Raw genomic sequence first — 22,329 nt, forward strand, 5'->3', positions numbered from 1 at the left:
GGTTGGGTTCTGCGAGCTCGGGGCTCGGAGGGTCGCCATTGCGAAGGTTTTGGAGCTCCATTCTCTCTCTCTCTCTCTTTCTCTCTGTGGACTATAGCTTCTCGGAGAAGATATTATAGACGGAAAGGACGAAGGGGGAGGTGGGGCTCGTTGGACACGCAATAAATTTTGGATCGTTGGCTTCCGACGACGCTTTTTAGCGTCGTCTTAGGCCTGCGATTACACCAACACGTATTAGCGTCGTTTTTTTCCGACGCTTTTTAAAATTGCCGACGCTTGTAAAAAGCGTCGGCAAAAAAGCGTCGGTAAAACCGACTTTTCCTGTAGTGTCAACTACCTCTAATGCTAGATTTTCCTGTTGTTGCCCAGATAGACAACCCAAGAGGGGGGGGTGAATTGGGTTTTAAAATAATTTTGCAATTAAGACGTTTGTGGATGACTAATTAATACCTTTGCAAGATGATTAATTAGATGCTATGTGCTGTGAATGAAATGAAAGTAAGAGAGAGACACAAGCAATCACAAACACAATGATTTTATAGTGGTTCGGAGCTATCCCTTGCTCCTACGTCCACTCCCCAAGCCTCACTTGGGAATTCACTATAACCCCTCGGATTACAGCCGGTTGTTTTACAAGCTCACAACCCAACTTGTTGTTTTACGAGGTCACAACGAACTCGGTCGGTTTTCCCAGGCTCACCGACTAGAATCACCCGATTGTTTTTCCGGGATCACAATCGAACCCTTACACGTTGGTTTCAACCTAGGCTCACCAACAAACCTATATACCCTTGATTCAATCCCCTGATTGAATCAAGTAAAGAACAGGTAGTCTAAAACAAACAGAAAAAGAAAGCTTCTTAAAAGCGTATTTAACAATTTAAGCAAGAAAGAGTAAGAAGCCCTCAAACTATTTTTGGAGATGAATAAGAATAACTCACGGGTCACTTACTCTAACAATTAGTTCTTTTCTTTATTGCCAATTTTGGTTATTATGTTTTCTTTTTCGATTTTGTTGTGACATGGATATAAAAGGATTAAGTACAAAATTGTCTAAGTCTTGGGTGTATTTTCTGATTTTTCAAGCAAAATGGTGGAAAATGCCGCCTCATTTCGTTAAAAATGAAATGAGCTGGAGTAGGAAAAACATACATCTATAAAAAGAGATGGAAAAAATAGAGAAAGAAGAAAAAAAATACAACAGAGAGAGAGATAGGAAGTGTCACGCCCCGAACCCAACTCCCGGGTCCGGCACGCGACCGGCCACATGAGCCCTAGAGCAGTGCCCTAAAGATCATGCAAGGCCTAAGATAAACAAATAATTCCGATAATTCCATAAATGCCAAAATCAAAGATTAATGTAATTAGACCAAACCAACCAAAATGTACTGAATGATTACATAAATTCAAATGTCCATAAGCAGAAGATAAATTAATTTCTATCTAACTAGCAGTTAGACTCCATGCTGATCTCATTTCTCGTTCCACCCGATGGACTCTACAAATCCAGTGCCTCTGAAAAAGAAAGTAAGAGTAGTATGAGCTTTTCCAGCCCAGTAAGAATCCCAACAGCCACACACAAAATATTAATAAAATAAATCAAGCATCAAATAAATGTTGTTTCATCATTCAAAAAGCTTAGCAAACAACAAGCGTATATATCAGTACATATACATAAATCCTCTTTCATATTATGTGATCCATTCACTTAATACTTTGATTCCCAAGTTTCAAAGTTTTTCACTTCTGGCATTGGACTAACCAAGTTCATGTCCCAGTCCAAGATTGCACAAATTCCACGCATAAGCTCGTGGCAGCTATCCCACGCATAAGCCCGTGGAGGCTATCCTACGCATAAGCTCGTAGAGGCTATCCCACGCGTAAGCCCGTGGAGGCTATCCCACGCATTAGCTCGTGACAGCTATCCTACGTATAAGCTCGTAGAGGCTATCTCATGACAAGGTTAGTCCAACCCATTCTACATGTCTAGTTTTACATGTTTAATCAAATTCCAATCACATCACATATTTTCTTAAATTCTCAAAAATATGTCAATTCTTCCCAATTTAATTATTTCAATATTTTCATAACAAAATGCACATCTCATATGTGTCATATCAGCTCATAAAACAAATAACAACATAATTATAAAAATATATTCAACGATAAATCCAATATATGCATAAATAAAAGTGCTCAATTGTAGGGATTCTTACCGAAATTTGTAGACTGACTCAAATACGGATCCGGATCACAACCTACGCACTGGGGTGCTGAGTCCCCTGATCAAAATCTCCTGGCACCACTGACTCTTCCCCTACAGCATTAATTATAAATCACAAACTAAATTATTTAATATTAAAATATTCTAAACCATAATTTTCATCTGTTATGGGGTCCATCATCAGGTCCCCAAATATCTCAATCCTTCCAGATCTAGGGCAGTCGGGATAGCCCGACTCCCACCTTGTACCACCAGCCTACGTCGTCGCCAGCCATAGCCGCAGCCACGCCGCGACGATAATCGGTCCCGGTGAAGAGACCAAAAGAAGGGGTGGATGAGAGAGAAGGGTTTTTCCTCCACCTTTTTGGTCCAAGGACATCAGCCAGGGTGGCTGTGCCCTCACCTTCCCCACCCTCGGTCACCATTGGCTGAACCATCGCCGGCCGCCCCTGCTGCAGTCGCCGGCGATGGTGGCTAGCCAAGAGAAAGAGAGAAGAAGAGGTCTCCTCCTCTTCTTCTTCTTTTTCTTCTCCTTTTTCCTTTTCTTCTTCTTCTTCTTCCACCGAAAGCCCTCATAAGAATGGCTCGGTCCCCGTCCCACCCGACGGCAACCCAAGCAGCCCACGACTGCCGCTACCGTCGCCGCCGGTGGCCAGTTGCCATCTTCACCGCCGACGAGAGGGAAAGGGGAGAAGGGAGGAGATGGAGTCACGGGGAAGAAGATCTCGAATCCATCACTCTCTTGCTCCAATAACCCTAGAAAATCCCTCTCCGACATCCCATATCCCGACCACCCCACCGCCATGGACCTCGGCCAATCCCGGCGGCCGGCGGCCGGCGGCAAGATCCGAAAAGAAAAGCCGAAACAGGGTAGCCCTGTATCGGATCCTCCTCCGACGATCTCACCGGCCAAATCCCCACCATCACCGCCTTAAGTCCTGGAAATGAAACATAAGGAAGGGAACCCCACTTACCTCGGTCTGTCGGCGTGCTCCGGCGATCTTTCCGGCGAGAGATGGATGGAAGAATCCGTGAGCAACTCAGTTGAAACCCGAGGATCCAAGAGCTCTTCACTCGATTGTGAGGAGTCTTCACCGAAGCGCGGCCGGCCGGATCCCCTCTCCGGTGTCCCCTCCGGCGATCAACCTTAGCGCCCCCCCCCCCTTCACCCTTCTTCTTCCACGATCGTGCCTAGGGCACGATCGTAATAAGGGGGATGGGCCCGGTCTTTTCGGGCCGGCCCGTCCGCCCTTTCCTCTTTTTTTTCTTTTTTTTTTTGGGTTTTTACAGGAAGCTCGGGCCCTTGCTTGAGCATTTCAAGTTCATTTGGGGTGTTTTTTATAAATTAGTTCTAGTTTAGTTTCGTATTTCTGAAATAGGCTCTTTTTTTTTGGTACAAACAATTTTTAGTTGTTTACGCACATCAGCGGATCAGCCTCACATTTTCTTTTTTAATGCAAGCTATTTGAGATTTCTGACCGAGCATATGTTCTTTCCTTCATAACATGCAAATAAGTCAATATCACTAGCCGGCCGCTAACCCAAAATCGATGGAGTCAAAAGCCATAGCTACAAGACAAGGTCGTTCTCATGGCTGATCAAAGAGGTGATTTTGCCGTCCCCAACAAGAATAGAAGGCAAGAAGTCATCTAGAAGATATTTTTTTAAGAAACCAATAGGCATAGAGTGCCTAAGAAAATTATATTAAGATTTTTAAATTATGATAAAGGATTGAATTTGAGCTTGAACTCAAGCACCAATATGGCTCGATTAATATTCGAGTCGAATCAATTTTAAATATATATTTTTACTAGGTGGAACCGAAGTTGGATATTAAAGCTTAATTGATTTTGAGTTAAGTTTTAAATTTAGGTATTTTGAATTAAATTGGACATGAGTCCCCGGCTATTGGACTCGGCTGGACTAGGTCTCATCCGGGGCAGCATTTTTATGGTTAAAAAAAAACATGCCACGTCTTCTGAATTACAAACCACGCAAGCCAACGCCAAGACAAGGCAAGGATGGGATATCAGCCTGTCAATAAGTAATGGTGGCTGCAGCCGGAGGTTCCCTTCCTTCCCACAGACCGCCGCTGCCAGAGCCTACGCCAAGGTAGCGTTAACAATGGAAGATTGGGTGTTCTTTCTCCTCAGTATCACCCTCTGCATAGCTCTCAAAATCCTTCTCTCCAAACTAGCAAATACTACCCACAAGAAGCCAAACCTTCCCCCAGGCCCAAGATTTATACCAATCCTCAGTCCTCTCCAATGGTTCCGGCTGAATCTCTTCGACATCGAGCCTGTCCTCCGATCCCTCCGCACCAAGTACGGCCCCATTTTCACCCTCCACATCACCTCCAGCCCGACCATCTTCATCGCGGACCGCAAAGTCGCCCACCAGGCCCTCGTCCAGGCCGGCGCCGCCTTCGCCGACCGCCCCCCCGCCACCGAGTCCGGCCGCCTCCTCAGCAGCAACCGCCACAACATCAGCTCCGCCCCCTACGGGCCCCTTTGGCGCCTCCTCCGACGCAACCTCAACGCCGAGATCATCCACCCCTCCCGCCTCAAGCTCTTCACCCCCGTCCGTCGCTGGGTCCTCCGAATACTCGTCAGCAAGCTCAAAACCGAGGCCGAGGCCGGCGGTGGAGTGGTGGTGGTCATGGAGAGCTTCCGGTACGCCATATTCCGCCTGCTGTTCCTCATGTGCTTTGGCGAGAAATTGGACGAGAAGGCCACCGATGACATCCAAGCCACCATGAGACATTTACTCTCGTCCCTGGCGAAGTTCAACGTCTTTGCCTTCCTTCCCAAAGTCACCAAGATTGTTTTCCGAGAAAGATGGAATTTGCTGCTAGTGCTGCACAAGAGGCGAGAGGAACAGTTCGTCCCTCTGATAAGAGCACGCAGAGAGCGGAAGCAGCAGCAGCAGCAGCACGGGGAAGGCAGCTTTGCTTACGCATACGTTGATTCCCTTCTTGATCTACGACTCCCCGAGGAGGGAGGGCGGCAGCTCAGTGAGTGTGAGCAAGTGAGCCTCTGCTCGGAGTTCTTGGCAGGAGGCACAGACACCACCACCACAGCCTTGCAGTGGATCATGGCGAACCTCGTGAAGCACCCAGACGTACAAAGAAAGTTATTGGAAGAGATTGAAGCGACGGTGGGGAGCGACGCAGAGGAGATTGTGGAAGAGGACTTGCAGAGGATGCCGTATCTTAAGGCAGTGATCTTGGAAGGGCTGAGGCGGCACCCACCGGCCCACTTCGTGGTGCCTCACGCGGTCACGGAAGACGTGACCTTGAACGGGTATTTGATACCGAAGGGGGCGGCGATTAATGTTACAACCGCGGAGATGGGGTGGGATGGGAAGGTGTGGGAGGAGCCGATGGAGTTCAAGCCGGAGAGATTCTTGGCCGGGGGTTCAGGGGAGGGGGTGGATATAACCGGGAGCAAGGAGATCAAGATGATGCCTTTTGGGGTGGGGAGGAGGATATGCCCGGGGCTCGGGCTGGCGATGCTACATCTTGAATACTTCGTGGCCAATTTGGTCAGAGATTTCGAATGGAAGGCTGTGGAAGGAGAAGTGGACCTTTCTGAGAAGCTCGATCTCACTGTTGTCATGAAGAATCCTCTTCGAGCTCGAATCCTTCCGAGAAGAAATGAGTGAAATCAATCTTGCCTTTCGTTCATGTTAACAAGGTGAGATAGAGACGAAGTGTTGCAAGCTACTCTGTAATATTATATGCAGGGCTCTTTTGTCTTGAATAAAATTATATGCAGGGACTTGAACAAATAGCAGAGTACATTTTTAATAGATAAATGATTAGAGTGAGGAGGGAGGCCGCCTCTCCGTCTCTCAACTCTAAGACCTACAAATTATATGCAGCGGATAACGATATTCCTTGCTCCTCGCACATACAACACCATTCTGCAGGAAAGTGAGTTCAGAAGAAGATCGGAGAATTAGATTCCAGTAACATTCATTCGTAATGACATCTTTAATGGCAAACGTTGCACAATACAAATCCGATTCTTGTTAGATACCTTAGCTATGAGTTTGGCAATTCAAGTTTTCTGGATTTTAAGAAATCCTGTTTGAAGAGAACTCATGTTTATGCTGCAGCAAGTGTGTGAAAAGAAAAGTACGCAAGGTCTGTCTGAGAATTTTAAAGTTCAAGAACAGATCCATCGTGCAATAACTGACAGGCAACGGTGCCATTTGGAGCATAGATACTTTTAATAAAAGAATTCTTGTATTAAATTTTGTAATATTAATTTAAAGAAACTAAGGTACTGCTGTTGAAATATTCTAAAGTTCCTACACCATAGCTTTTCCAAACATATAATTGATCAGACATAGAAACCAAACTAATTCTTAATCCTTCGATACATATCCTATAACCCAATTTGTGCTACTTCTCACTATCTGAAAAAGACAAAAAAAAAAAGCTAACAACTTAGTAAATTACCTCTACACTTTTAGGTGGATCTAATATTTCAGGGAGAGCTTTTAACATACCATATTCCGCTTGCTGCTCCTCGTATGCTTCAATTAGTAAATAAACGTGAAGGTCACTGAAGATATCGAAGTCACCTAGTGACATCTCCTAGTCTTCTATCAAGTTCATCATAGTCACCCATATATACCTTCATCTCCGGGCCAAAGACAAGTATGTGGTTGAAGTTTGATTTAAATTAATGTGGGGTGAAAGAGACGTAAATTATAATATCATGCTTTCTTATCCCAAGGATGACTTTTGATGTTGCCTGATGCCTTAAAAATGTTGAAATTCTTTGCTGGGAATTCAATATAGTGAATGAACTTGAACTTGAACTTGCTTAGTCTAGCCTCAGAAAGTAATGTAAACAGATGTCATTTTCAATGTCCACAAAACGAAGACTTCATCACCAAATAGAAAAATATATTCTTTTGATATAACCAACTAGCAAGCACAAATCATAATCAAGGGAGTACTTAGTATTGCTATAAGAAATTACTATGTTAAAGCAAAAAAATATTTTTAAATGATATTTGATATTATTATTAAAACTATTTTTAAGAAAAAATAAAAAATATATCTTATGATTTATTATTATTATTATTATTTATAGAAACATGAAATATGATGATGAGGTTTTATCTTGTTAAAGCATTGGTCTCAATGTAGCCATCATACATCACCATCACCACAGGAACACACAAGAATGCAAATTGAGTGCGGTTGGTGAATGGATTGAGCACGACCTGCATTCTCTGGGATATAAGGGAACCATGAGTCTATGACAAAGGCTATGCCGTGTTGGAAATAAAAAATTTTATTTCAACATAGGATATATATAGCAACAAGAACTAAAAAAATTTCTTCCTTGATCATTATTTGACTAGGTCATCGACACCATCTTTTTTGATCTTGACTATCCAAACGCTCCGTTGGTAGTCTGCCTCCTTTTTTTTTTACTTTAAAAAAAAAAACAAACGCCGACACAACTTCTTTAATCCTTCACTTCCAAAATGGATAAAGAAGTGAGAGAAGCACGACGGCATCCATCTCCTATTAATCCCCATCCATCACCACAACCAATCCAGTAGAAGAAGCCATTAGCAATGGATGCCTCTTCTTTCATTCTCCTATCCACAATTCTTTGCTTAGCTCTAAAATTTCTCTTCTTCAACACCCACAAGAACAGAAGGCTTCCGCCAGGTCCATCCGCCATTCCCTTCCTTGCCAGGTTCCTATGGCTGAGGAAATCCATCTTCGACATCGAAGACATCCTCCGAGATCTCCATGCGCAGCATGGCCCTGTCGTAATGCTTCGCATCACCTCTCGCCCAGCCATCTTCATCTCCGACCGCCACCTCGCCCACCAAGCCCTCGTCCACAGCAGCGCCACCTTCGCCGACCGCCCTCCGGCCGTGGAGCCCAACCACTTCCTCTCTAGCGGGCAGCATAACATCAGCTCTGCCACCCATGGCCCCCTCTGGCGCCTCCTCCGCCGCAACCTCAACACCGAGATCCTCCACCAATCCCGTGTCAAGCTCTTCGCCCCAGCTCGCCGGTGGGTCCTCGAAATACTCATCAACAAGCTCAAAGCCGAGGCTGAGACTCGCGGCGGGGTTGTGGTGGCCATGGAGAGCTTCCAGTACGCCATGTTCTGCTTGCTGGTACTCATCTGCTTTGGCCAGAAATTGGACGAGAAGGCGATCAGAGAGATCGAGACCGTGCAGACGGTTCTGCTTTTAGCGTTCACCGAGTTCCCAATATTTGCGCTCTTTCCCCGGATCACCAAGCTCCTCTTTCGGAGAAGGTGGAACAAAATATATAGTAGAAGGCCGGCGAAAGCAGGAGGAGATCTTCGTCCCACTAATAAGAGCTCGGAGGAATCCAAAGCAGCAGTCAGACGAAGACAGATTTATTTACTCTTACGTCGATTCTCTTCTTGATCTTTCTCTTCCGGAGGAAGAGGGAGGGCGGAAACTCACCGAGAGTGAGATGGTAAGCCTCTGCTTTGAGCTCTTGAGTGGAGGCACTGACACGACGGCGACTGCGTTACAATGGATCATGGCCAACCTTGTGAAGCACGAGGACATGCAAAGAAAGCTATTGGAAGAGATCGAGGGGGTGGTGGGGAGTGATGGGGAGGAGGTTAAGGAGGAGGATTTGCAGAGGTTGCCGTATTTAAAGGCAGTGGTCATGGAAGGGCTGCGGCGCCACCCGCCGGCGCACTTTCTACTGCCGCACACGGTGACAGAGGACGCGACATTGAATGGGTATTTGATACCGAGGGGAGCGGAGGTGAATTTTATGGTGGCAGAGATGGGGTGGGATGAGAAGGTGTGGGAGAAGCCAATGGAGTTCAAACCGGAGAGGTTCTTGGCTGGGGGGGCGTGGGAAGGGGTGGATATAACGGGGAGCAGGGAGATCAAGATGATGCCATTTGGGGTGGGGAGAAGGATGTGCCCGGGTTTCGGGCTGGCTATGCTCCATCTCGAGTATTTTGTGGCTAATTTGGTGTGGAAGTTTGAGTGGAAGGCTTTGGAGGGAGAGGAGGGGGACTTGTCCGAGAAGCTGGAGTTCACTGTGGCCATGGAGAATCCTCTCCGTGCTCGGATCTGTACGAGGAAGTAGTAAATATTGTGAAGCTAGTGCTTTGTATCTATTTTCTTAAATTCCATAACTTTGTACTGAATAAAGTTTGATCATGTTATACGTACATCAACATATTTAGCACCAATGACCGCGCATGGAACTATTTTTGGTTTCTTAAAAAAGAAGCTGAAAAACTAAAGAATTTAGAAAAATCAAATTTGCTAGCTGCATAAGTTCCAAAAATAGATGTTTTAAATTTGACTAGATTTTTTTTCTTTTTTTTAATTTAGTTTTTCTGATAAGCAAACATACTTTTTTTTTTTCTTTTTTTGAGGGAAGGGGAGGTTGAGCGACCCAATTTATTGAATATGTGAGAGAAGTATCTACATGGGAGTCAAAGAAGATAGGAATGGAATGTACAATGCGAAGGCAAAAGGGAAATAAGTAATAACTAGTGAGAAAAAGTAGATGAAACAGTTAGTAATATGATGAGGAGAAGTTCGCACCCGGCTAATGGTTAGAAATTAAGTTCAGCTTTCTATCATAATAGTCTTTGATTCAATTTATCTTCCTATCAGAATGCTTTCTTTCTTTGTTGTGAGGCTCCACTAAATGAAGAAACAAGAACAGTCCTTCAGAGGCAGCATACTGTGCCATTGAAAATTTAGCAAACTTAGATAAAAGTACTTCAGTTGAACCACCATCTTGTTAATGGCTGAAGCTCGAGACTTGGCAAATGACAATAAGCAGGCAAATGATATTAAGCAGAGATTGAACAGAAGCTGTAGTTGAAGGAAATAAAGTTGCAATTCCTCGGTCATTGAAGAGGCTGATTGCAGCTAAAGTATACGTAGAAGACTTGACTGATCAATTCTACAATTTAGTGATATAATCAAACAAACTAATGATTTCTTTTTGGAACATTTTTTTTTTTGGTAAATCGGCAGCTCACACTATCCTAGCATGAGCACTACTAGCTACATCAGCATCAAGCAAACAATGTAAAGCAAATGAAACAGAAGACTGCTGAGTCCAGAGAAACTCTCTGAAGTAGTGTGCAGCGAAGGAGGCAACCCAGTCAGCCGCCTGATTCGCCTTCCGAAAGACATGCCCAACCTGAAGAACCCGACACTCCTGTAATATCCAGTGAATATCACTCAGAAGCAGATGCTCCACCTCCTTCCGCCCCAGCTCCCTGAGGCGTACTATTAGGGAAGCTGAGTCTCTCTCCAGAATGATACAGCTTGCCTGCAAAATATATCTCGCATAAGAAAGCCCTACCAGGCTGCCTTGAACTTCGCTCCAAAAGCCGAGGCCTCGAAGGAGCGGCAACCCCCTGCTGCAATCAGTCTGGCGCCATGATCTCTGATGACAAAAGCCACTCTTGCCCGATTGATACCGTCGGGCAACCTTCCATCGAAGTTTACTTTTAGGTAGCCAGAGTATGGGAGCTTCCAAGAGACAAAGACAAATCCAGACGCTGTGGTAACGAAGAGGGGGTCCCATATATCCCTAGCTATCCCAGATGAATCAACCTCAGTGGCCTCCACGATCTCCACTGCCTGACAGAGAGCCCGTTCTACAACAGACCTCAGGAGAGCCCTCCTCCCCTTAAAGACTCTAGCGTTCCTGTCTAGCCAGATATGATACGCCAGGTAGACAGCAGCAGTATCCCATCCAGCAGTGCTCGGCGATTGTAAGGCAATCCTCACCTGCCGTAGAAAATCTCCCACACCATAAGTTAGCCCTGGGAAGGATGCCCTCCTCCAGACCTGAGTTGCTCGCGGGCATTCAAAAAGCATATGGCTAATAGTCTCCACCGCCTTTAGGCAGTCCATGCACATCAAAGACACCCCCATCCCCCTCCTAGCCAGCATCCTCCTAGTCAATAGGCAGTTCCAGACCACCTTCCAAATAAAAAGTGCCACCTACGGATGAGCCCGCATCTCCAAATCCACCTGACCTCACAGCGCCTGGCCGGCTCACCCTCCAACAACGCATGTACATCAGCTGTCCTCACCCTAGCTGACCCAGTCGCCGCCCACACCTGCCTATTCGGCCCCTCCTGAGGAATCGGAATGGTCAGCACCCGCTCCGCAAGCTGTGTCCCAAAAGCCTCCCTGATCACGGCCTCATCCCACTGGCCCTGGCCAGGGATCATCAGATCCCTGACTCTGCGACCGACCAGTCTTGTAGAATCGACCATCGTCGGCAGCCTACTGAGTAGTAGCTCTGTTAGCCGCCGATCCTCCAAAATGTCAATGGACTGCCCATCTTCAACCATCCACCTGATCACTGGAAGCACTGAGGGCACACAGGAGCAAATCTCACGCCAAATTAAAAGAACAGTGCCGCCCACTCCAGAGCTCCCCCTGCGTCGAAAGACCACCATACTTCGCCCTCAATAGGGCACACCATAGACTATCCGGCTCTAGAAGAAACCTAGCCGCGTCGAGCTGCTAGAATCTCTCGCCGCACCAACAAAGACAAAACCTCCTGACCCCTGTCTAAGCGGCTAACAGACAACCTCCCATGCCACCAGGTGAATGCCTCGCCTGCTCTCTCGCCTGCCCCACATGAACTCTCTGAACAGTTGCTGTAGAGCCCTCAACAAAGAGATCGGCACCTGAATATTCGCCAGCAGGTATACCGAAATCGAACTCAGAACCAACCACACCAGAATGATACAGCCCATCATGGAGAGAGACAATTTGGTAAGGAGGCAAATTGTTGACGTTCACAAAGAGGCAATCTAGATGCTACCAAGATGGGAGGAGACTTAATTGGACGGCCACATTTCAAGGATACGAAAGTGCAATGTGCCCATGTGAACCAACCCACCTTCGTATTAGACGTCGACAGCTACCTTCATTCGCGAACCAAATTGAAAAGTACTTGGGAGGATGACGACGCAAGATGTACGACTTTGAAAAATCATAGAGGAAACATTCTTGCTTGACCTCAACATGGGGACAAATAACCCAACGAACTAAAATTTTTGGAGATATATTAATTTTATACATTAAAGGTAATATGATCGTACTCTCTCCTTTTGTGATAACATAATCAAATAAGTGGTTGCTGATATACAAGTTTGGATGATGATCGCAGCTTCCTGTGTTCCACCCGTGAGTTTAACACCTCACCTTGTAGCCTCCCTCATCGAGGAATGATCTGTCCTACAATAAATCAAGTGTGGTAGCGGGCATATTAGTGAAGCTGGGGATTGTGGCAAAATATTTGTTTCACTATCTAGATTTTTATATCTATTATGGTAAAATATTTGTAATAACCGGTGTTGACGTATATATATTTTTTTGTTTAAAATAGGAGGGAAGGGGGAGGGGCAGAACCCCACCTGCATAGCAATCTTCACTGGACCTCCCTTCCATCAGAAAATGTTCGATATGGGTTGCAAATTTCTGCGTGCTCTCTCTAACCCGTGGAAAACCCATTAGGCCATCCACGTGTGAGTACGTCACCCAAGCGCCACCTCAGTACTGATGGAATGAAAGCATATCCACATAAAGCCATCCGGACGTGGGGCATGCGGTCTCCTGATTTAATCGACGCCCGCGCGTTTCGAACCCGGATAACTCGGATGGAGTCCAAGCTCCCTTAACACCAGGCTACCACCTTGGTGGTTGTAGACGTATATTTAGTCCCACATTAGTTATATATTGAATAGATCTTAGGTACTTATATATGGTAAAAGAATCTAAATAACATGGCTATTTTTTTGGGTTGTGATAAATGGTCTTATTGGATTTTTAGCTTGATGGGTATGCTAAAGGTTAAATATGAGAAGTATGGAACGGTATGCATCTTTGGTATTTATGTGATCTTGATTGAGAGAGACTCATTTGTTTTATTTCTTCTTTTTCTTGCGCTCAGCCGTGTCTCCACGTTAACCTCACCAAAAACGGTCCCAGGCTGCGTAGCTAAGCACTTGCGTCACGCACCCATTATTTTGTGACCGGATGGGAAAAGATGCTTAACGACCAAGAAACTTGATGGCCAATTATTTTACAAGCACCAAGTCGGAGATCTAGAACACAGACTAATTATAAGACTTTTCTTCGTGTGGACCAAAATAAACAGGTAAATGTTTCAATCAATCTCATAAGAGATAAATCCTTTCTCCTGAAGGATCCAGTAACGCCATCATCCCATATTAATTGGGATTAGCTTAACTGCCAATAAGATAGAGCTACTTTCTGTTGATACCCTGCTTGAATTGCGGACATTTTACTTGCTTGTGTTAGTTTTGATAACCAAAACATCCTTTAAAATTTAAACTAGCTGGTAGCAACCTTATGTTGTCATCAGTTGTAGTTTCATGATAAGGGCCATGTAACGTTAGAAGGCCCAGATTTTAAGCAATGCGTACACGCGCTGTGCGTGAACGCTGAAGAGAAAGACAAGCGAAAGCAACCCTCCCCAGCCAAAACGCTCCTCAGTCTTCACTTATTTTAATCAAATAAGTGAAGAAGCCGCCAGCCACCGCTGACTGAATGCCGTTTAACGATGACCAGATTTATACAAATCGCGTTAAAATCCACCATCACCTGTGTATAAATTTCACATCTCTTTACGGCCACAGCAGAAACTAGCAGCACCCAGAAATTAATTAAGGAAGGAGCAAGACATGGATATTTGGCTCCTCATCCTGCTCTCCCTTTCCTTTGCCACGGCCCTCAGTCTTCTCCTCCACCATGCAACCAAGAAGAAAAGGCTCCCCCCAGGCCCCCCGGCCGTGCCGATCATCGGCAACCTTTTCTGGCTCCGACGGTCCTTCCAAGAGGTGGAGACCATCCTCCGGGAGCTCCACGCTCAGTATGGCCCCATCGTCACCCTCCACGTAGGCTCCCGCCCCGCTATCTTCATCTCCGACCGCACCCTCGCCCACCGGGCCCTCGTCGAGCATGGAGCCACCTTCTCCGACCGCACGCCCCAGCTCCCCGCCCTCCGGTTCCTCGGGCGCGACCACTTGATCTCCGCTGCCGCCTATGGCCCCCTCTGGCGCCTGCTCCGCCGCAACCTTATCTCCGAGATCCTCCACTCCTCTCGCGTCAAGGTCTATGCCCACGGCCGCGCCTGGGTCCTTCAAGTCCTCTCCAACCACCTCCGATCCCAAGCCGCTTCGAACGACGCCGGCGCGGTCACTGCCGTGGAGAGCTTTCAATTCGCCATGTTCTGTTTATTGGTTCTCATGTGCTTCGGCGAGAAGTTAGACGAGAAGGCCATCAAGGACATCGAGATCGCACAAAAGAGCCTCCTCCTTTACAGCAATAAACTCAACGTCCTCGCCTTCGCTCCAAGAATCTCGAGGTACGTCTTCCGAGATAGGATAAACACAGTTCTCCAAATGCGTCAGAGACAGGAAGAGCTATTTGTCCCATTGATCAGAGCCCGAAAAGAATTCAAGAAACAGCAACAACGGCAGAAGAGCGAAGAAGAAAGGTTCGTTTACTCCTATGTCGATTCCCTTCTTGACATCGAACTCTCAGAAGAAGGGGGGAGGAGGTTAACAGAGCGGGAGATTGTCGCCTTGTGCTCGGAGTTTCTGAACGCAGGCACCGACACAACCTCGACAGCATTGCAGTGGATCATGGCGAACTTGGTGAAGCACCAAGACATACAGTCGAAGCTACGGGAAGAGATCGAAGGGGCGGTGGGGAGTGACGCGCAGGAGATTAAGGAGGAAGACTTGCAGAAGATGCCGTATCTGAAAGCAGTGATCAAGGAAGGGCTGCGGCGGCATCCGCCGGGCCACTTCGTGCTGCCGCACACGGTGACCGAGGACGTGGTCTTGGATGGGTATTTGATACCGAGAGGGGCTTCGATTAATTTCATGGTGGCGGAGATGGGGTGGGATGGGAAGGTGTGGGAGGAGCCGATGGAGTTCAAGCCGGAGAGATTCTTGGCCGGGGGTTCAGGGGAGGGGGTGGATATAACCGGAAGCAAGGAGATCAAGATGATGCCGTTTGGGGTGGGGAGGAGGATATGCCCGGGGATCGGTCTCGCCATGCTGCATCTCGAGTGCTTTGTGGCCAATTTGGTGAAGGAATTCGAGTGGAAGCCCGTGGAGGGGGAGGAGGTGGACTTGTCCGAGAAGCCAGAATTCACTGTTGTCATGAAGAACCCCCTCCGGGCTTGCATACTTCCACGGACGAAGATATAGCGGTCTCTGGTGCAGCAATTTTCTTTTTGAATTTCCATTTTTTTTCTTTTTTCCTTTTGTTTTAATGCCTGCGCGTGGTGCTCCTGCCATACTCGATAAGTTGGCTTCTATATTCTATGGATGATATGTTACAAAACTCCACTTTTATCGAGGTTTGGATGGATAGGAATACTTGGAAGGGAGCTACTCTAGTTATGTAACCATTACCTACGGTCCCTTCTACTTGAAAAGATGGTACTACTATAGTGTTCCCACTATTCCTCCCTTCTACTTGAAAAGATGGTACTACTATAGTGTTCCCACTATTCCAAGCAAAGAATATAATAAGGAAGCCTTAGAGCTCAAACTGGCTGCAAGTGTGATGAGTATGACTCTAGGAGGAACTATTGATCCTAGTTAGAAGGCTAGAAGGATAATTGAACTTAAGAAATGAAGTTTAAGGAATTAGTGGAAGATGTGCACTTCTAGACATTTGACAAGAGGAACGGATGGAATCAAGTGTAGCTTTATCTTGCAACATAATATAAGGAAAAACATATCTAAAGGTTGATAAGGTGGATGACCGAGTCGATTTAAGAAATTAAGGTTGCTTCTTTAGATGTGGAGAAGCAGGGGACTTCAAAAAGGAGTAGGAATGCGATTGCCTGCTTGTCATGTAGAGGCATTGGCCACACCACAAGAGTCGGTGATTCTTCTCCTAAACATGTGCACATCTGTGCGCACTTTGTTTCCGGTGGGTGCATTTTGAAGCGGGAGTTTTTTTTTTTTTTTTCTCGGATGGATGGATCATACCGGATACGGATATACCCAATAAAGTTAAAAAATAGGATACCTCAGAGTGCCAAGGGCAACTTTCCATCTCCAGTCCACAAGGTACCTCCGGAGTGACAGGCTACATACGCAGCCACCCAAGTAAATATGCTTGGCCCGAAAGGCCCATCCATCCCTCATCATAGTCCAAATATCATGGAGCAAGGGATGGTCACTACCGTTTCAATGAAGCTTATTGCATGCGTGTGTTTGAAGTATTCACAGCAAACAAGAAGCAGATATCGAGTGCTCAACTTGCAACAAGGCTGAAATTTTTGATCTCAGGCCATAATTGGTAGCCCAAGTGTTATGGTCCAAACTGCCGTCTTCCGTGGAAGTCGTCTGTGGTGATGGATTTCGCCTAGAAAAGAAGAAATATAATAATATAAAATCCATCCACATATATATGTTATCAGTAAGCTTCTATGATCGCTCTCTGGAAGGAAAGATAATAAGAAATGGGAACGGATTATTTTTGGTAATTTAAATCAAAGAATTCGATGCCTCAAAATTTAAGCCAGAGAGAAGTCCAAATCTCTAATCTCATGTTCCCTCCATTTTGTTTTTCAATTGATTAATCAAAAACGCCCATTACATATTATGTAAGGTACATCGAATGTCCAGGGTTCCATAAAAATAACAGAGCTAGACCATGTGACCTACGTGAAAGGAAGCACTTTATACCTTCCTTCGAGGAACTAAGTTCATAACAACAGTGAAGTCTGGCTTCTCAGACAAGTCCACCTCCTCTCCATCCACCGCCTTCCACTCGAACTAAGGATTAAAGTGGATCGGATAATATCCGTCCAGATTCGTTTTCGTATCCGAATCTATCTGGATATGGATAGAAATTTGAGCATTCGACTAATATCCATATTCGTATCTATATCCATCAAAGAAAATAAAAAAGGATATGGATAAACAACTATCCGATTTATATCCGAATATCTGATTCCATTTATAACTTTATTTAATTTTAATTGATACTCATAAACTTTAAAAAAAATAAATGATCACATTAACATGTTGTTAACTTGATTTATCATCCAGTACTCAATAGTATTTTTGATTCTGTGGTTATAAAGTTTAATTATTCGATTTATATTCGTGTTTATATCCATTTTTTTAATCCGATTTGTACACGTATCTATTTAAAATAAATATAGATATGAATATTTGCATCTGACTAACATCCGTATCCGTATCTGTATTGGTCAAATAAAATAAATGTGAATATGAATATGCTAGTATCTAATGCATATATGAATTGATTTCAATCCTAACTCGAACTCACGCACCAAATTATCCACGAAGTAATTGACAGAGAGCATGGCCAGCCCAAACCCCAAGCATATCTGTCTCCCCAACCCAAATGACATTATCTTGATCTCCCTGCTCCTGGTTATATATGTTATGCCTCGAACCCGTCACTTAGGTCGACCACGTGATATGGCTGTAAGAGCCTTAAAACGATGCCCTAGAGATCATGCAAGGCCTAAAATGAACAAATATCTATTAACTCAACGGTGAATAGCTGAATAGTCCAAATAAATAAATTATCATATTCAAATTAGTTCAATTATAAGATCTTCAAATGTTCCTTGGTATCAGGAAAATAAATTAACTAACTAACTCATAAATCTGATGCTCAAATTCCATGCCCAACCCATCCGAAATTATGCATCCTCGAACTCTGAAAGAAGAAAAGAGAAGTACCCAGTAAGAATCCCACACACTTATACCAATATAGATATAATAAATTTTAAAAATAGATTAACTATAAACCACATCAAAATACAAGGAAAAATTGTAAAATCTCATAAAAATTATCCAACATAACTCGATAAAATATACATCCATGTAGGTTATCAAACATGTAATCCTTTCCAGAAAATATGTAAGATATTATCATACAATGGCTTTTTATTTTTAATCTTCCATTTTTATCTAGATTTTCGATCTACCATTATCTTTCTGATTTAGACTATTCATGGTTACACTTTAACCCGTGACTGGCAAACACAAACATCCGCGCTTTGGCTTGTGGTGGCAAATCAAGATAACTGCACTTCGGCCTGCAGTGGCAATCCAAAATAACTGCGCTTCGGCCTGCAGTGGCAAACCAAGATAACTGCGCTTCGGCCTGCAGTGGCAATTCAAGATAACTGCGCTTCGACCTGCAGTGGCAAACCAAGATAACTATGCTTCGGCCCGCAGTGACAATCCAAATATCCGCGCTTCGACCCATGGTGGCAAACTAAGATAACTGTACTTCGGCCTGCAGTGGCAAACCAATGTGTCATGATTCTACCCGTGACAGATAATCCATATCATGTCTAGTCCAAAACCTTTTGTTCATCAATCAAATTATTCAATTTCATCCATATAAAAAAAAAATAATTTTATATTATATTTCATGCCTAAATTCTAAAATAATTAGCATCATATCCCAACAATCAAAACAATAATCCAAGCAGCTATAATCACCAATATTTGATATGTCTATATATTAAAGAAATATATATGTTTATCTATCATAAAGCAATCATATAGGAAACGATGCAAGCCTCAAAATCGTCAACACATGTTATAAAATATATATTATCCATAAAGATGATTGTGTATAGGATTTCTTACCTCTATCGATGACAGACTCAAAACACTAGATACACAATCCTCTCCTCGATCAACGAACTTAAAAACAAAGTGGTTTGCTCAACACTTTCTTACCCAGACGGTTATCCCACTACAAGATCAAATCTAATCATCATGGTGACTACAACAACCACAATCAATAGTAGAAAATTATGGAACGGTATTAAACTTTAACATAGCAGAGCTTGCCGGAGTTCAACATGCCTTCGAATCTCAGTTTTCTTGCCGGGGTTGGGGAGGAAGAAGACCCCGTCCCTCGACTCACATGCCGGGAGCACCCTAAGTGGCCCAAATAGCCAGCCTAGGCCCACTGTGAAACGGGCCTTGCAATATCCACGCCCTCCCCTGACCCCCTGGGCGAAGTTAATTCTTATATTTAAGTATTGACTATGATTTATTAATTTACCAATTTATATATTGTAATTCTTATCTAAACTAAATAATGCACAGCCGCACAGGGGCATTACTTCAAAAAGCTAGATACAAATTCTATGAATATTGACTTCTTTAAGTAGCGTCGTTGTCTACGAATTACATTTTATGTTGCTAACCCTTGTGGATCACGTCTAGTTGCATCAATAACATCTTCCATCATCAAGATTAAGGCATAATTATATTTAAAAGAGAGAGAGAAAGAGGCTGAATTGGCCATATATATATGATGGCGATTATATAATGACCCATCTTCGTGGAAAGTGTCATTTATTTTTGTCCACTAGCAATGACTTTGAAGAAAAGTCTTGCAGTTTATCGGTATTCCTTGTTCTGCTTGCCCGGTGACCACGGCGACAGATATTGCCAAAGTTTGGCACCTTGGCCATCAAGCAACATACATCAAAGGGTGAACCGAGACTGATCTGAGCACATGTTTGGTACACAAAATTTTTTTATTAAAATATTAAAGAAATGGTGCTTGAATATATAGTATTTAAAAGAATATTTTTACATATTTGTTGATCATAAAAGAATAACATATTCTAAATGACTTATATTTATTTGAAATTCATATTTCTAAAAAAGTTGTATAAAATATCTATTATACTTATAATAAAGAAAAAATCATATCCCATTCTATCTAAAAGAAAAAAAATTCTAATTTTCAGGTAATAAAAATTAGACTTTTTAATATTTCAAATGATTTTTTTATAAAATATAAAAATTTTATTTATATAGAAAAGCTATTTTTTATCTCTCTTATTTAAAAACTCTAATCAAACATAAAGTATATTTTTATTTTTTTATTAACCTTTTTTTTTTGTTTCTTTCTAGAAATAAATCCGATTTTATTCATCCTACGGAGGATAAGTCATTTCTGAGCATTACTTCTCTCAAAGAGATGGAGAGAAATCATGCAACCTCTAATTTTTACATATGCACCATCTAAAACTTGAAGCTTAGACATCAAAGCTTAAAAAAAAGGGACGTAACTATTCGGAAAAAAAAAAAACGATTAATTCACAACTTTAAATCTATAATTTTTTGCATGGATACCCTTCTAAATATAGAATTTTGCATGAATACCCTTCCAAAATTGATATTTGCATGTATACCCTCGTCAAATATTTATTTTACTATCCTACTATTTTTTATTCTTATTTTTGCATATGTACCTATGTCATCTAACACCGTTAAAAAATTAACGGTTTTAAATTAAAATAACTAAAATATCCTTAATGAGTAGGTGTGCAAATAAAATTTTTTATAGGGATATATAAGTAAATAGAAATTCTACCATGCTTTTGGATAAGAATTTGGACAAATCTAATTAGTCATATCATAATTATGAGGTGTTGGGCGACCCATGACTTAATATAAACATGATTTTTTTAAATACCATTAGAACAACCGTTATATTAGGGGTATTTGTATAATAACAGAGTTTTACGAGGGTATACATGCAAATATCAATTTTGAAAGAGTATTCACGCAAAATTCGATATTTAGAAGGGTATCATGCAAAAATTCTTAACTCTATGTCTCCTGTGAAGCCCATCAAAAGCCCAGTATGGATGTATATCTCTAATGTTATGAATTATGTCAACTCTGAATTTGTACTCTGCCTCGCATCTCGAGTACTCTTTATAAATTTTCAAAAGAAGCAATCGACTCCCTTCTCTCTTTTCTCTTTCCCAAAAACCTTAGCCATCCATCCATTTATTTTTTCGACAATCACTCCGACTCCACTTTTTTAACCTTTTTCTATCCTTTTAAATCCACACCCTGTTCTTAAAAGTTATTTTTATTCTTATTTTATCTTTTAGATTGCAAGGATAGTTTTAGTGTTAGATTGCACTGTCCCTTATTTTGCCTCAAACTTTATCCCATCTTTGTTCTCCAAAAAAAGTAAAAAATAAAAAAATAAAGATAAGAAAAAATGTATAGGCCTCTGTGTATGAGGTATTGAGGATCAAATGTGGGGTTTAGTATCACAATGAAAAAGGTGATAGATGGATTGATATAGATAATCAGGCCAAAAACTTAACATTATAGACTTTTAGGTTAAATTGGGTTCAAATTTGCGTATCAAAGCTTTAATCCTAGTTAAACTCAAAATCTTGGTTTTTTTTCCAACAAGTGGTATTAAGGCTCCATTTCTCCTCAATGAGTGAAATCAAAGAGTAGTAGATTGGACATAGGTGGAGTTGAAATCGACTCTTGAATGAAGGGAGAGATTGTTGAATAATAAATTGGACTCGAGGGGAGAGTTGATTTCATAAGGGAGAAAATGTTGGAGGTCACGTGTGGGGTTTCGTCCCATATGAAATAATTACTAGGAGGTAGATGGGTTCATATACACTAGACCTAGAATTAGTGGCTAAAGCTTTTAGGCTGAATTATATTCCAATTTACATCAATACCCTCTAGATTGGACTCAAATTTTCTAATTCCTCCTAATAGTGAGGATCTATGCAGGTATGTGTTTAGTCTCATTTATGTTGGAGAGATCTTAGTTTCTAACGTAGGCCAAGGCTATGTCAACTAAAACTATCATACATGTTGCTCTGGTACACTGCTTTTCATGATCATATCAAAAGAATGTGCCTATTCAGGCAAGCAAATATAATCCATATTTGCTCATCTACATACTAATATCCAAAATACCCACACAAAAAAATATCGTATCTTAAGTCAGTCAATTAATAATGTATATTTTCTAGATAATTTGCTGTGTTGTAGAATCATGAAGTTTGTTATATGATCGATGAGTGAGTAATGGCTTACTATTATTGATCAGCCAACAATGATTTTAATTTAGGTATTCTATCATTTCTTTCAAAATTTTGTAATATGTGGCATAGAAGCCATCCTTTGCTTCCCAGCATTTAAATACTATAAAAACAAAGTGTGCCTTCTTGTGTTTTTCATTAAGTT

The 22,329-nt window shown here is 42.8% G+C and overlaps 2 protein-coding genes and 1 pseudogene across 2 annotated transcripts; all 3 read left to right on the plus strand.

Moving 5' to 3' along the window:
- Window positions 1-4,231: 4,231 nt before the first annotated feature.
- On the plus strand, window positions 4,232-6,013 carry LOC120104179 (cytochrome P450 89A2-like). The gene has a single exon (XM_039114806.1). The coding sequence runs from the start codon at window positions 4,349-4,351 to the stop codon at window positions 5,885-5,887; it is 1,539 nt and encodes a 512-aa protein (XP_038970734.1). The 5' UTR covers window positions 4,232-4,348; the 3' UTR covers window positions 5,888-6,013.
- A 1,690-nt stretch (window positions 6,014-7,703) lies between these two features.
- Window positions 7,704-9,451, plus strand: LOC120104180 (annotated as a pseudogene).
- A 4,174-nt stretch (window positions 9,452-13,625) lies between these two features.
- LOC103712482 (cytochrome P450 89A2-like) lies at window positions 13,626-15,749 on the plus strand. The gene has a single exon (XM_008799011.4). It carries the CDS (start codon window positions 13,957-13,959, stop codon window positions 15,490-15,492), a length of 1,536 nt encoding a protein of 511 aa, XP_008797233.2. The 5' UTR covers window positions 13,626-13,956; the 3' UTR covers window positions 15,493-15,749.
- Window positions 15,750-22,329: the final 6,580 nt, after the last annotated feature.

The sequence above is a fragment of the Phoenix dactylifera genome, chromosome 17 (genome assembly GCF_009389715.1).
Source record: "Phoenix dactylifera cultivar Barhee BC4 chromosome 17, palm_55x_up_171113_PBpolish2nd_filt_p, whole genome shotgun sequence".
Classification (NCBI taxonomy): Eukaryota; Viridiplantae; Streptophyta; class Magnoliopsida; order Arecales; family Arecaceae; genus Phoenix; species Phoenix dactylifera.

Bases quoted from the DNA above. Each gene is read 5' to 3' on its own strand.
- LOC120104179 (XM_039114806.1), top strand. From the start codon at position 4,349: ATGGAAGATTGGGTGTTCTTTCTCCTCAGTATCACCCTCTGCATAGCT.
- LOC103712482 (XM_008799011.4), top strand. From the start codon at position 13,957: ATGGATATTTGGCTCCTCATCCTGCTCTCCCTTTCCTTTGCCACGGCC.